General features: G+C 39.1%; 1 protein-coding gene across 1 annotated transcript in view; it reads left to right on the top strand.

The window, feature by feature from the left end:
* CDC73 (cell division cycle 73) overlaps positions 1 to 16,131 on the top strand; it is an 82,777-nt gene that overhangs the window by 12,019 nt on the left and 54,627 nt on the right. Inside the window, exons 7-10 of the mRNA XM_037142903.2 lie at positions 6,039 to 6,255; positions 10,059 to 10,157; positions 11,987 to 12,065; positions 13,604 to 13,668. Of these exons, the coding sequence (XP_036998798.1) occupies positions 6,039 to 6,255; positions 10,059 to 10,157; positions 11,987 to 12,065; positions 13,604 to 13,668 (460 nt within the window). The remainder of the gene's footprint in view (positions 1 to 6,038; positions 6,256 to 10,058; positions 10,158 to 11,986; positions 12,066 to 13,603; positions 13,669 to 16,131) is intronic.

The following is a 16,131-nucleotide window of genomic DNA, read 5'->3' as shown; positions in this document are numbered from 1 at the left end:
GCCACATTTCAGTATTTAGACTTCACAGGTCACAGGGTTTTTTGCACCTCTTCAACCCTGTTGTGGTAGGAAACAGCTCTGGACTGCTTTCATTCATAAATGAATGGGCTTGGCTGGTTTTGGCCTGTCATCTTATTTTGTTGACTCTTGATTTTTACTGTAATTAGAATCACTTTATAATTTTTCTTTGGCACAGTATGTTTTTGGAAGTTTTATCCAAACTTAAAATTGTAATGCAGATTTGAAATGCTTTATTGAGGATGATTCACATACAATAAACTATTCAAAGTGTGTAAGTTGATCAATTCTGTGTAAGTCTACCTCTGCGACATCACATTCAAAGTGATGAATGCAGCATCAGCACCATCCGCATCCTGCACACCCTTACACTGCCACGGTCCACCCATCCCCACGTCCCCCCCTCCCCAAGCAACCAGTGATCTGCTGCTATGGAGATCAGGGTTTTTTCCCTAGAGTTAATATGAATGGAATTATATGGTGTGTACTTTTTGGTGTCTTTCGCTTAGCATAATTATTTTGAGACTCATCTCTATTGTTGGATGCATCAGTACTTCATTTCTTATTATTGCTGAGCAATACTCCATTGTATGGATGTAACAGTTTGTTCCCCAGTTATCACCTGGTAAATCTTTCTCTGTACCTGTTCTTGTTTATGGACATATATTTTTATTTACCTTAAGTGAATTCCTAGTAGTCATGATTGGATCATGTTGTATTGGAGATTTAATTTTTTGAGAAATTACCAAAGAAGGTGTGATATATATGTTCAATGGAATACTACTCAGCAATAAGAAAAGGTGAACTACTGCCCTTTCTGACAACATGAATAGACCTTTAGAATATCACACTAAGCGAAGTAAGTCAAACAGAAAAAGTTAAGAATCATATGGTTTTTACTCATATGTGAGATGTAAAGCTGAAAGCAACAAATGAACAAACAAGACAAACAAATTTCATAGACAGCAGTCAACAGTGTGGTGGTCACCAGAAGGAAGGGGGTTGAAGGAGAGCAGAGGGTGAAGGGGGTCAAATACATGATGATGGAAGACGATTTGACTTTGGGTGGTGGGCACACAGTGCAGTGTATAGATAATGTATCACAGAATTGTACACTTAAGCATATGTAATCTTACTAACCAATGTTACCCCAGTCAATTAAATTAAAAAAAAATTGCCAAACTGGTTTTCGCAGTGATTGTACTATTTTACGTTTCTGCCAGTAGTGTGTAAGAGTTCTGTTTTCTTTACATCCTTGGTCGGACCTTTTAACTTCAGCCTTCTAAATTGAAAGATGTCGTGAGCATCTTTCCATGTGCTTATTCTGTTTTACATCCTATGTCATCTTTAGTAAAGTGTCTTCAAGTTTTTGTTCATTTCTATAAAACTTACTTTTAATTACAGTTTATATGCAATATTATGTCAATTTTCTTTGAAATGTTTTTTATTACTGAGTTTTGACAGTTTATTATATGTTCTGGATACACGTCCTTTTTCAGACATGCTTTTCAAGTGTTTCCCCTGGTCTGACTTGTCTTTCAGTTTTCTATCAGAATATTTTAATTTTTATGAAATCTAATTTATGAATGTGTTCTTTGGTGAATTGTGCTTTGGTGTTGTATCTAAGAAATCTTTGAAAAGATAGACAAAGCTAGTCTATATTTTCTGGTAAAAGTTTTGTCATTTTAGGTTTCACATTTTAAGCCTACGATCCACTTTCAGTTAATTTTTTTGTCTTTGGTATGTGGTATGGATGAAATTCACTTATTTTTTTATGTGATAGGTTTCTCTTTTTTTTATGTTGAAGTTAAATTTATTGCATATGGGTGGTTAGTGTTTTCAGTACCATTAGTCTCTAGTGAATTGTCTTTGCAGTTGTTCCTTCACCTGTAGGACCCTGTGTCTGGACCTGTTCTGGATGGTGGTTCTTTGTCTTTTTTGCCAGTACCATAGTATTTTAATTACTCCTTCTTGATAATGAGTTTAGAAATCAGATTGTGTTAGTTTTCCAACTCTGTTCTTCTGTTTCGGGGATGTTTTGGTGTTTTAGGTCCTTTGCATTTACATATGAGTTTTAGAATTAATCTGTTCCTACAAAAAAGCCTGGTGGGATTTTGATTTTGACTGCTTGGAATTTGTCGACCAATTAGGGGTAGAATTGACATCTTAAAAATATATTCTTCTGACATGTTGAACAAGGTGTATTTCTCTATTAATGGAAAGATACTTAGTTCTTTCTTAGTTTCTCTTTACCATTATATACATTTTCAGTGTACAAGTTATATGTCTTTGTCATACTTTCATACATTGTTGCTAGTATAAGTGGTAGTTAAAGAAATTAACAATTTTGATTATTGCTGGTGTAGAAATACCATTGGTTTTGGGTGTGGCCCCTGCATCCTGCAGTCATGCTAGACTCATGGGTTAGTCCTTGTAACCATTTTTGTAGACTTTGTTGGCTCTTCTGCATAGATAGTCACGTTGTGTACACAAAATATATCTTTACTTTTTTCTTTCCAAGCTGGATTCCTTTCTTTCCCGAAGTGCACTGGCTAGACTTGCTAATCCAGTGTTGACCAGAAGCAGTGAGATTAGACATTCTTGTCTTGTTCCTCATTTTAGGGGAAAGCATTCTTTTATCATATAGGCATATTAACTTAGGTTGTTTTCTTTTTCCTTTTTATTTTTATTTTTCAGGTAATCTTTAACAAGTGGAGGGAATGTCCTTTTAAAATTCAGTTTGCTGAGATTTTATCAGAAAGGAATGCTTGATTTTGTCAAATACTTTTTCTGAATCTTTTGAAATGATCATGCAGTTTTTCTTTTTTATTAATACAGTTAATTTTTTGAATGCTTACATTCCATGGATGAGCTCTACTTGTTATCTGTTGCTGACTAACAGGTTAACCCAAAGCAGAGTGGCTGAAACAACACCTGCATCATCTCAATTTCTGTGGGTCAGGAGTCTTGATGTGACTTACGTGGCTTCTCTGCTTCATAGTCTCTCGCAGGCTGCAGCATGGTGTTGCCCAGGACCGTGGTCTCATATGTAGGCACGGTTTGGGAAGGATCTGTTGCTAGGCCATGTGATTGTCGACAGAATTTTGGTCCTTGCAGGTTGATAGATAGCTGATTGTTTAGACAACTGTCTTGGTTCTTGGCCACATTTGGTTGGTCCATAGAATATTTCACAATACTATAGTTTGTTTCATCAGAGCAGGCAAACAAGAGGACTAGAGAGAGGTCAAGCAAGATAAAAGTCAGAGTTTTTTATAGTCACATCTTCAAAGTGGCACCCCGTTACTTGCACACCATTCTGTTCCTTAGAAGCCAGGTTGAACCCACACACATACCCAGAGAGGGGATTAAATGTGTTTGTGGATGCCAGGAGCGGGGGGTCACGAAGAGTCATGCAGGCCCTGGATGGGTGGCTTGGTTAAAGCATCACTGTGTACACCAAAAGGTTGTGCGTTCGATTTCCGGTCTGGGCACGTAGGTTGCGGGTTCGATCTTCTGTCCAGGGGCCTACAGGGTGTAATCGATCAGTGTTTCCTCTCTTTTCTTTCCTCTCTGAAATCAATAAACATATCCTCTGGTAAGAATTTAAAAAAATAGTCATGTTAGAAGTAGCCTACCACATTTTTTTAAAAGGTTTTATTTATTTTAGAGAGGGGAAAGGGAGGGAGACAAAGGAATAAACATCAGTCTGTTGCCTCTCACGCACCCCCTATTGGGGACGTGGCCTGAAACCCAGGCATGTGACTTGACTGGGGATCAAACCCTGTGGCCTCGTAGTTTGTGGGGACAATACCCAAGCCACTGAGCCACACTGGTCAGGGCCCATTGAGTTTCTTGAGGGAATTTGGGGGTTCATAATTTTCATTGAATTTGGAAAATTTTTGGCACTGATTTTTCAACTTTTTTTTCCTATTTTCCTCTTTCTGGTCTATAGTTACTTCAGCTGTGGTTGAAGTTGTTCAGCAGCTCACTTAATGTTCTTTTTTTGTATTCTTTTGTATGTCCATTTTCTTGGACTCTTCATTCTGGATAGTTTCTGTAATGTAGTTCACTAATATTTTCGTCTGTAATTATATTTTCAATATATTTGTTGTCTCCATCATTGCATTTTTATTTCTACAAGTAGGGTCGATACGTAATCTGTGTCTCTGTTTAACTTTTTGAGCACATGGAATAGAGTTGCAATAATTATTTTAATGTCTGTTTGCTAATCCTGTGTCTGTGTCAGTTTACAGCTGGTTTGATTTAGATTTCTCCTCACTCTGGCTCGCATTTTCCTGCTCCTTTAACATGCCTTGTAATATTCAGGTACTAGACATTTTCATTTTATCTTTTTGAGTGCTAGATATTTTTGTATTTCTTTAAATTTACATTTTGGAATGTAGTTAAAACACATGGAACTAGTTTGTCCCTTTTGGGTAATTAATTGTTCCCCACAAATTGGTGAGGCACATCCACTCTGAGGACTCTCCTTAATGCCCGGTGAGTGTGAAGTGGGAACAGGTGCCACCCTTCACCCTGTGTGGACACTGGCTGTGGTCCACCGAGTCCCCTTGGAGGGTTGTGTGCCTGGCTTGGCTTCCTCCTAGTCCTGTGCTAATGGGAACTCTGCTGGAATCCTCGAGGGGGGCCTTTTTTTGCAGCTCTCTCTCCCCAGGCCCTCTGGCCTGTGAACTCCAGCCACCTTCGTTTTACTGGGCTCAGCTCCTTCTCTCAAATCCTGAGTCCACTGAGTTTTCCTAAGGCCTCCTGCCTGTGCCATGATGGAGGCTTGCAAGGCTCAGCTCGTCAGAGATTGCTGCCTTCTGTTGCTTCATGTCCGCTGTCTCGTACCCTGTCATTTCACGTGTGCTGACTGGTTGTTTCAAAAAGGAGGGCCGCTGCGGTCTCTGTTAATTCATCTTGGCCAAAAGAAAGTCCAGTATACGTTTCATGATAACTGAGAAGAGTATTTGATTTGGCCCAAGGTGTGCTGCTGTGCCTCAGATTTTGGGGGGAAGTTGCGCAGTATTATATAAAACGAGTCCAGTACTAAATGGATACTCAGCTTCTGCTGTAAAGCACCTTCATACCTTATATAAATAAGCTGGTATACTATATAATGTTACCATATTTAAACCTGCAGGAATTCCTGTCCTTTTTCCAGATGTTGTTTAAACGTATTTCAAGATTGCCATCTTGTGATTAGAGTAATAATTTTATCATCTGTTAAGGTACCCAAACACTTTTCAACTTTTTCTCATTTTACATTGTGAAAAATGACACTGAGGTTAAGATTATTATCATAATGAAACCTGTCCTCTCAGTGTTATTTTTTTTATAGTTCTGAAAGCTTCTGTTTACTATTTTGCCTATTATTTGAAAATTAAGTAAAGGAAAGAAAAAGAAACCTCAGAATATGGTTTCATCTTCCACACAGTAAAAGAAGCATATGTCTATGTGGCATAATGAAAGCCTCCTGTCACCTATAAAATTGATGTGTTGTACATTAGGATATAGAGATTTGAAACCTTGAAGTAAATTTCAGGGAAAATCTGAGCTTTGAGTTTTTTATAGAATGAATTTTTCACCCTCCCTTTCTAAGGGGTTGTGTGTGTATGATTTACATGGGGGTGTGTGTGTGTGTGTGTGTATGATTTGCATGGGTAGAGGAACATAAGCAAATAAAAGTCTCAGAAAAATATAAAGAAAAGCAGCATGTTAATGAGTTCTACTCTTTTGGGGGAAAAGACACACACAAAAAAGTGATGATTTTTGTGGAATTGATCCTTCTAAGAAGTAACTAATTTGCTCATAGAGTAGTATTTTTATATGGGCTCTTTATAAAAAATCTTACATGAGCATAAAATATGAAGTATGTCATTTTTATAGATAAGAAGAAAACCTTAAATTATTGCCACTTCTAAAATATTTTTATTGTGAACTTTCAGTTGTTATACAGTATATTTTGATATGCTCAAAGGATCCTTGCTGTGAAAATTAAAAAAATGAATTGCTTTTAGGTCTTTGTCTGAAGCTATGTCAGTGGAAAAAATTGCTGCCATCAAAGCCAAAATTATGGCTAAGAAAAGATCTACTATCAAGACTGACTTAGATGACGACATAACTGCTCTTAAACAGAGGAGTTTTGTGGATGCCGAGGTGGATGTGACTCGAGATATTGTCAGCAGAGAGCGGGTGTGGAGGACGCGGACAACGATCTTACAGAGCACGGGAAAGGTAATGGGGCCCTGGGCACGTCTGTGGGTGTCCCACCCGGGAGCCTTACAGGAGTGGTGAAAGTTTGCTGCGGGAGGTTTCAGTCTGACCTCTGAAAGATCAGGGTAATGTTGGGGTCTGCGTGCTGTGTTTGCCGTTGTAGTCTGCAGTACCTTGGTTGTTGGTCACCAAGGAAGCTGCCAAGAAAGTCTGACTCCACATGCAGCCCCTGATTTATATCCTCACTTGTTAGTGCAAGAAGGGGCTCAGTTTTCCCGTGGATCAGCTTGTTGCTTAAACCCAGGGAACAGGGAACATTGATGTCAAGCTTTCTGGTCACTCATTTTTTTTCTCCACAAAGTAGAGAACTTGGGGAAATCAGTCAGCAAACATTTATTGCATGTATTTTAAATATTCCGATGTGTGGATGTACTAACAATGACTTGTTCCCTATTAAGAGTCTTTTTTTTTTTTTTTTTTTTGCTGTAGGATTTTGGGATTTTCTTCCCTCTTTCTCCTCCTATTCTCCCTACCCCCCACTTCTTCTCTACCTACCTAGTCACAGTTACAGATAATGCATTAAAAACATCCTTGTACATAAGCCTTTGTGCACTTACATGTATTTGGCAAAAGAATTAATCTGTAGATGCAAATTGCTGGTTAAAGGAGATGTGTACTTTAAATTTTGAAAGATAGAAATTGGAAAGATACGGGATGTCCAGTATTGATTGGATCTCGGAAAGGTTGCAGTGATTGTCTCACCCATGTACTTTCTTTCATCTGTCTCCCCCGCCCCCACCTCAGTTTTCTCCTAGATGGGAATGTCCCCACTGATGCACAGTTGTTAGCAACGATGGTTTGGTAAGGAAGTCGGTACACGTGGGTGAGGTCGCTGATGAAAGTGAACTTTTGCGTGGGTTTCTTTTGCAAATTCGGGGTTCTGGCCCCCTGTTGACTGTGTCACTTACTGTGGTGGGAGTAAAACTGCTAGCGGAGTCCGGAAGGAGAGAATTCTTCTGTTCTTTGGCTTGTTTTACAAAGTACTTGAATTTAGGATTAAGCAGCATTCTCCAGAGTTTAGGATTAAAGAGAGATCTAGAATATGAGTAAACTTCTACTTTTGTATTTATAGTAAATGATCTGTTTAATACTCATTTTTACTGTCTAATGGGGCTCATAATTGAATATTGTGACTCACATTGTTCTACCGATGTTTATTGTAATTGTTGAAAAATCTGAATTCTATAGTAATGGAATAAAACATAGGTGAATATAATCCACCTTACTTTTAGACCAAACATTAAGTTTTCAAATAACTGGGGTGAACAATTTTTATTGATCCCTAGGTGGCAGGATTGCATCATCATTTGAAAACTCAGTATTCTGATTTACTTTAGTGTTGTTGGTACCGCTGTTGCATTTTTTAAAATAGACTAATTTAAGAATTGTTTGGCAGCTAGCTTTGCTTCTATGAATATAATCATTTTAAAAATAAAAATTATTGTGACTGATATTTTCTCTGTATACTGTTTTCTTTCTTGCTAAATTGTCAAAAACCTTGTAGGTACTCAGCCCTCGAAGGCCCCAAGGATTTAGACACTATTTTCTGAGTTTTGGGACTAAAAGACAGGTTGAAGATGAGAAATACAAGTTACATTACTATTGCAGGCATTCTATACAAAGGAGCCTAATTTTTATAATGGCATAAAAAACACATTTTTGAGCATACGTTCATTGCCAATTTAGGCATGTGTTCATTGCCGAAAAGTTGATAAAGAGAGATTATTAAAAGGAAGCTAATCACCTGTACTGCCACACAGAAGGTTGGTTTTTCTAGACCCCGTGCCTCTCACCCAGTCCTGCACTGTGTTTACAGTACTGAGACCTGCTTTGCATCGCTTCGCACTGCTGGGCTGGCCACTGTGCTGCCCTGCGCATGGCTGCGCATGCAGCAGCCGGCTCCCCGCGGGCCTCAGTGTGAGCGGCCGTGGGCACTAGGCTCTGCTCACGGCCGGCCGGGTGCTCTTCTCCCACTGACCGCGTCCTTCAGGAAATGCCAAATGGGACTGGTTCCATAATCTTGAACAACATCTTTCTAGTGTTTCGTGTGATGAAATTAGAGCATATAAAGCACGTCTGCAGCAAAGTAGGATGTTTGTGCCCGTGAGTAGCACTGTACCATCGTTTAGGTTGTGGGCCAAACCAGCTAACTTTTCACAGAAAGTTATTTTTTATTTGAAAACCATGCTATACAGACTTACATACTTGGCAGACATTTTTCAAAAATGAGGGAAGTTTGTTTCTTCAAGGCAAGAGTTTGATGATATTTGTTGCCAGTAATAAAATGTGGGCTTTTATGAGAAAATTCAGATTTGGGGAAGTTTCTTTTTGCTTCTGTGACTATAACAGGTTCTTAATACTCAGACTCTTCTGATGAGATCTGTGGTAAAATTGCAGTTTGTTGATGTTACAGTATGGTAACATGGGGAAGGTTTCCATAATTCAGTGATGAATATTTTCCAGACAACTGTTGCATGCTGTTAACAGAATTATGTGTGGGTAAAAGAAAAAAATTTATTTACTGTACCAAAGATACCAGTGGATTTTATTCATTTATGTATTTTTAGAAAGATTTTATTTATTTACTTTTAGAGGGAGGGGAAGAGAGGGAAAAAGAGAGGGAGAAAAACAGTGATGTGCAAGGGGATATATTGATCAGTTGCCTCCCACACGCTCCCAAATAGGGAACCTGGCCTGCAACTCAGGCAGGTGCCCTGACTGGGAATTGAACTGACAACTCCTCCGTTTGCAGGCGGGTGCTCAATCCATTGAGCCACACAAGCCAGTGCATGGATTTAAAAATAACAGTACAGAAATTTACGGATGCGGTTTTCACATTGCAGTAACCTTTAAGAAACTACTACTTAGTATGTGTTGGCATGATACCAAAGAGTATCCACAGTTATCCGAAAGCTGTTACACTCTTGTGTGTGTTTGTGAGAGAGAGGCTAGGTTTTTCTTATATGTATTTACACCAAAACAAACAAAAAGGTATTACAACAAATATTAACTGTACAAATAGATGTGAAATTATAGCTATCTTCTATTAAGCCAGACATTGAGATTTGCAAAAATTAAGAACAGTGCCACTCTTTCTTGTCATTACTTTTCTTGCATTGTGGGAAATAATTTTTAAAACCCCAGGTTGCTCCAGAAAGCATTGAACCTTTACGAAGACTTCAAGCAGGGACCCCCTGAAATGAGTGACCCCTAGTCATTTACTGCAAGTAAGGGATGGTCAGCCAGATTCAAGAACAAGTTTGGACTGAAAAATGTAAAAATTATTGGAGAAGCTGCATCTGTTGGTAAAGAAGCTGCTGCACTTTTCTGGCGGAATGAGGGAGTGATTAGGGCTTTTATACCATTTGCTGTTTGAGGCATCCACTGGGGGCCTGGACCACATTCCCCATGGATAAGGGGGGACTCCTGTGGTAGTTGATTTAGAATTAAGCCTCTTTTGACAACGAATTTGTCTCATCTGTCTCATTGAAGTGTTAACTAGTTAGAGTAGATGCAGAATACAAATAAATGTAGGCCAGTTATGCAGTTTAAGTAAAATGAAAAGCACTGGGTTTATAATAATCAGTCTTTAGGTCAGTTTCCTTGTGGTAGTTGATTTGACGTACGTGTGTAGCAGTAATATCTCATAACGGTGTAGAAGGGAAGAATCAGTAGAAAACTTAGTCTAGAATTACTAAGTAAACCAGCTGTCTTTGAATGTTTAAAACTAAAGTGGGCTTAATTAAAATCTATTTATATTTTAGAATTTTTCCAAGAATATTTTTGCAATTCTTCAGTCTGTAAAAGCCAGAGAAGAAGGGCGTGCACCTGAACAGCGACCGGCCCCAAATGCAGCACCTGTGGTAAGAATGTTTATTGCTCGCCTGGTAATTTTACTAACAACAACGCTTGGTTTTCAGTATTGTGATTTTGAAGACATCTAATCCTGAAGTTTTTCTGTTAGTAGGCCTTAAACCTTTTGCTGGTGCAACACACACAAAGGATGTGAAAACCCTTCTCACCATTATAAGTTACTTCAGGAACAAATCTTTTAATTTTGTAGTTTTTAAAGATTGTATTTATTTATAGAGAGGAGAAAGACAGGGAGAGAAACCCTGATGTATGAGAGATACGGTGCTAGGTTGCCTCTCGCACACCCCCAACGGGAGACCTGGCCTACAGCCCAGTGCCCTGACTGGGAATTGAACTGGCGACCTTTCAGTGTGCAGGCTGGTGCTCAGCCCACTGAGCCACACCAGCCAGGGCCATTCTGCTTTAGTTTTAGCTATTTGGAAGGTTGCCTGTGTCACTCTTTGAAGTGCCACCTAGGATCCTCCCAAAATAAATTTTATGTATGATATATATGGACTGTATTTAAATTTGGACATACCTTTTAATTTTGTTCAAATCCTCCAACTAGTTTTATATGCATCAGCAAAGGAAATAAATATACAAATAATTGTTTACGTTTTATATAAAAATTTTAAAAGTATATCAACATTTGATAGGATATAAATATAGTTTTTCCAAGATCTAGTAGTTTGGTTTGTTGCTGGAATCATTGGTACTTAATCATGTATAAGTAGTGAATGTTTGCGGGTGTGTAGATAAACACTTTCTGTGGACTTGGCAGCAGTACTGAAAGTGCCTGTTATTTGTCAGGCTGTGTGCAGACAAGAGATACAACAATGAGAAGGTTCCCAGTCCCTCTCCTTTCTGAGCTTACAAGTCTCCGGGACGGGGAGATGATTAAGAGCGTTTGATGGTGAAACAGTGGGCTTACGTTAATGATTTGCAAGACATTGCAAATAGCAGTTGGTAGGAGACTTGTGTCGAATCTTAACAGTTTAACCATTATCTTTGTGACTGTGAATATTCTCTGTGTTCCCATAATCGTTAAAATACTTGAAAAGTTTAGTGTTGTATTTGACTAGGGAAGTGTGTGTGTGCCCGCGCGCGCGCATACATTTCTAATGACAGTCTTAAATAATTAAAGTGTCTCTTATTTGGAGCAACAAAATGAAGAGTGTTTTAGTTTTCCCGAGTATCATGAATTTCCCAACCAGTTTTTGGAATATTCTTTAAATATGTTTTTCAGATTATTACAGACCGAGTTTTAGATAAAGTATTTGTGAATTAAATTATCCATCATTTGGTTGGCAACTTTTTCTAAGTATTTTGGGGGAAAAAACCACCTCTGTTAACTTCAGTCTGGCCTTATACGTTTGTAATGGGTTTGTTGTTACAGTTGTCATTATTTTAATTTAAAGATGAACAATTTGGAAAATAATTCAGTGAAAAGGCTCTAAAATGTCAGCTTAATAAACTTTGAATTAAAAAGGTTTTTTTGTTTAAAAATTATAATTGGAGGGAGCTTATTATTTCAAAGGAAATTTGAGTCATTGGAATGAAAATACTATGCACACCTGTTTTATTTCTGCAGAGTCTAAGGGTTTTGCTTTTTGCTTTCCTGTGAGTTTACTTGGGGCACTTTGCCCTTGTTCCTGTAGGCGTGGCTGTTTTGTAGTAGTAAATAGTATCTTGAAAATAAGCATCAAATGACCCTCCTTTTGTCTTGTTGGCTATAGTAAGAAAGAAGCTTAGGAGAAAACACCCTTATTGTGGTGTTCATTATGAATATTTAGTAACAGTTTAGATTATTAACGTGAAGCCATGATTTATTTCTCCTCAGGATCCCACATTGCGTACCAAACAGCCTATCCCAGCTGCCTACAACAGATACGACCAGGAACGATTCAAAGGGAAAGAAGGCAAGTTGCTCAATTTTTATCATTCTTTACTGCTGTTGTACTCAACTTGAGAGGCCTGATGTTTAAGGGAGGGGTTGGCAGGCCACATTGGAGCATGGTCACACTCCTTCATTTATGTAAGTTTATGGCTCCGTTGGTGTTGTGACAGCAGTGTTGATTGTGACAGGGACTGTGCTGTCTGCAAAGCCTCCGCCCCTGTCTGGTGTCCTGCAGAGCGAATTTGCCTGCCCTGCTTAAGTGCATGCATTCCCTATTCAGACGGCCAGCGTCACACTTCGCCTGCATTCTGCCTCAGTTTCTTCCTTTGTAATATTACAATACTGATAGCAGTAGTGGCATAGAACCTGTCCGTCAGAGTTATTGTGCGGTTACTCTGTTTAATCAGGTCCCTAGAATTAGTGACTGGTATATAATAAGCTATCAGATACATATGCTGTTCTGACTGTTAGTGCTGTTTCTCCAAAAGTCATTTTAGAGGGGAGATGCTGTATGTCAGCTCATGTTTCCCGGATTATAACTGTGTGCACTGAGAACTTGGGAAGCACAGATTAGAGTTTCTGTCCGAGGATCCTTCTGTGGAAGTCCACGTGGGATAGTGGCCGACGCGGGAGGGGTCAGTCAAGTGGACTAATGCTGGTGTGACTTCTCATCTGTCTTGGCTTAGCTCATGAAAAAGTGAGGTGATAGCAAATGGACGTTTGACATTTGTCATTTTGCCTCCACTAGCTGAAATCTTTAAGTTGTGTTAAAGGATATTGTCTGGTGCAGCGAATTTTTGTGTTGACTTCATCGGCTGGACAGAGGCGTGTGCTGAATCTACGTTGTAGACAGTGGTCCGTTCTCTTATTCACTGCAGCGTTCTCATGAAATGCTCACATAAACTAGGGGTTGGCAAATCACTGCCTGCAGGTCGTATCTGACCTCACCATGCCCATCTGTTTCTCTCACTTCTGCACCACAACTGTAAAACTCAGTAGTTAGGACAGAGACCACATGGCTTGCGGTGCGTAAAACATTTAATAGCTGATGCTTCACAGCAAGACATGTTGGGGCTCTGGCTTGGAACCCTTATCCTAATTACAACACTAGTTTTCTACAGTATAACGTATGCCTATCAATGTAATTCTGGAACGTGACTTTTTATATATGTTAAAGACTTCTCATGACAATGCTTTTAGTGGTGCTATGATTGAGTATTAGGTGTAAATAATTTTTGGATTGTATCATCAAGAATCTTAGTCTAATTTTTGATCCTCCCAACAACCTGTCAACAACCTGTGTGGGTAGTGGATATAGTTGTAGAGGTGGTCTTACCAGCTTCTCCGTACTGGGCTCTTGGGTGTGTCTGAATATATTTTGAGACTAGTACCCTTAAACAGTTTTTATGTTCACAAGTATGTGATTTAACTTTATGTGTTCAGCAGAGTCCAGGCTTTGTTGTACTGTTGAATTATTAAGATATATTGAAGATTATTACTTTAGATTTGTGACTGATAAAGAAATACCTAAAATCTAATAGAAAACCTCTTTCCTTACAGAAACGGAAGGCTTCAAAATCGACACAATGGGCACCTACCACGGCATGACGCTGAAGTCTGTGACGGTAAGGCGCTCCGACTGCAGAGCTCCTTTTGTCCCATTCATTTTGTGTGGCGGCGGATGTTGAAGAAATCGTTACTCTTCAGTATTTTCCATTTGAAACAGTCATTAGTGACCAGTTGTGTCATTAGATCTGTGTGGTGATTTTTTGATTCATGGGTGTCCTTATTTTTCTTTCTCTCTCTCTCTCTCTCTCTCTCTCTCTCGTTCTTTCACCTGAGTTGCGTGTGTTTAAATCTGTTGTGATTAACTGCAAGTAGGTAGAATGCTACCTGGTTAGAGGGTTTAAAGCCAGTGAGAGGGCCAAGGTCCAGCTTGGAGAGCTTCGTGCCATAATATCTTACGGTCTTGAAAGGACAGAGTGCAGTGTTGATGCGATGCTACAAAGTGCAAACTTGACAGAACCAAATACTCAGATTTGGCTCACTTTTAGCAATCTTTCTGTTTTATTTTGGTAACGCACAGTCTGAAGTCTCTAAGCCGTATGTGTTTTTTAACATTTAATTTTTAGTGATAGGACATGGCGACATAGAGCAGGAATTCCATTAACCTCGTTTTGCATATTTATGTTACAGATCATGACACCTTTTACACTTTAAAATACTTAGTATATGCATTAATTAGAGTACCGTACATTTAAAACACGGATTCCAAGCTTTGTCTGGGGAGTCATCAGACCTTTGAGGACGCAGGGACATAGAGTGGTCCTTCATTCGCTTTGATTGCTCTCAACTGAGCTGGATCTTGCCATGCTCTACTCATTTCCAGAAGCAGCATTTAAATGTGGAGACGCTAATATTAAAAGTTGACTTTTTTCTTTTTCCCATGGAATTGAGGATTAGATATTCTGCTGATAATACAGCTGTTTTCAAATTGTCATCAGATTTATTTTCATAATTTTGAACTTGTACATGGACTTGTTCGTTCATTCAGCACTGTGTAAGACCTTATTCTGATTTCTGGGACTGCAGCTGTGACTGAGACAGATAGGGCTTCTCGAGGGGAAGAGTGAGTGAGGCGTCCCTGAGGAGGTGATGGGTGAGCAGAGGCCTGCAGGAGAGTGTCCCGTGAAAGACAGTGCAGAGGTCACCACGAGCGAGCCCCGGCAGAACCACAGCAGGAAGGCCAGTGTCTCAGAGGCCAGTGAGTGCTGGGCGAGTGGTAAGAGGTCAGGCACACCCGTCTTCTAACATCGGTCACGTCCTTCCTGACTTCACGATATAACTCTATTAGAGAAAACTTAAATTTGTAAAGATTCACTTATTGACATTTTGGGGTACAGAACTCGCCTACTGGTTATTCCCCTAGTGGATTAGTGTGGAAGCGAAGTTGTTTTTCTTTGGTAGCCATCAAAGTAAGTCTATGGTTATTGTGGTTTTTACTTTTGTTTCATATGAAATGCCATTAAGTTGGTTTCATCACTGAGTTTCCATGCAAATTGTAAAATCAGTGCTAGTTTTGAGAGTGATTCTTTTTACAGAACAATTTTTCTCAAATCCAAGGGCCGCCTCTTGATTAAGCAGTGGGAGAATGATAGGGATGCTTCCTCATCAGAGACCTTGTTCTTAAATATGCTAACGAGAGGGGCGAATTGAAGCACATTCACAGTGTGCAGTAATAAGGAGGTAATCACAGGAAGACATTGTGCATTGTGCAGGATGCAGCAGAGACAGAGTGGTCGGATTGCCGGTCTCTCAGTATTTTAATACCCATTTTGGATCTCTGCTGCTTATGACGCGATTTGTTTTAGCAGTTCTCACAGAATGCTTACAGAAGTGTGAACTGGAAAGCTTTGAAGTTCTCTGATAATTGTTTCTTTTAAAAAGTTAAACCTCAAGCCTGTGCTGCTTTTCCCCCCTTCCTTTTTCTTCTTCTGGAATTATTATGCATTTGTGAGCTTATGAGTTTCACTAATTTTGTACCTAATTCTCCAACTAAGAAAGTTTCTTTTATGATATCCACCCAGACATACAGAGCTGTTTAAGTGTCTGTTAAAGGCTTAATGTGTTACACAGATGTGACACAGTTCATTTTGTTGCCATTGTTCTTTAGGGTTTTGATGCACCAAGTTGACGTACAAAGTTACTAAAATTAGAATCAGTCTGCATTAGGGTTGATCTACATGACTAAGTTCCAGACTCCAGAGTTCTGTTGGAGATGTATGACTAAATTAATAAATTGATTCCTGCAGATGGCTAGAAATTTTTTACACAAATTAATGTTTCTGATGTGTTGTAGGGAAAAGGTATGTGTTTTGATAATAAAATACTTCATTAGAATCTTAAGTTAATGAGATTTATAGAAACTAATGCCCTGCCAGGGTTTGGTAATATTTGGTTAGTACTTCACAAAAGTAATAAGTTACTCAAGTTTATTACAGGAACAGAAGCCCAGGTGTCTTTATAGTTAGCTACAAGTTTATGTAATTGGGTCGCTGGTTAATTTTGACTGAGGTCAAGAAATGCAT

The sequence above is a fragment of the Artibeus jamaicensis genome, unplaced genomic scaffold (assembly GCF_021234435.1).
Source record: "Artibeus jamaicensis isolate MK-2021 breed Jamaican fruit bat unplaced genomic scaffold, CSHL_Jam_final contig_467, whole genome shotgun sequence".
NCBI lineage: Eukaryota > Metazoa > Chordata > Mammalia > Chiroptera > Phyllostomidae > Artibeus > Artibeus jamaicensis.
Note: the sequence above shows the minus strand (reverse complement) of the source record. Positions and strands in the feature narration are given on the sequence as shown.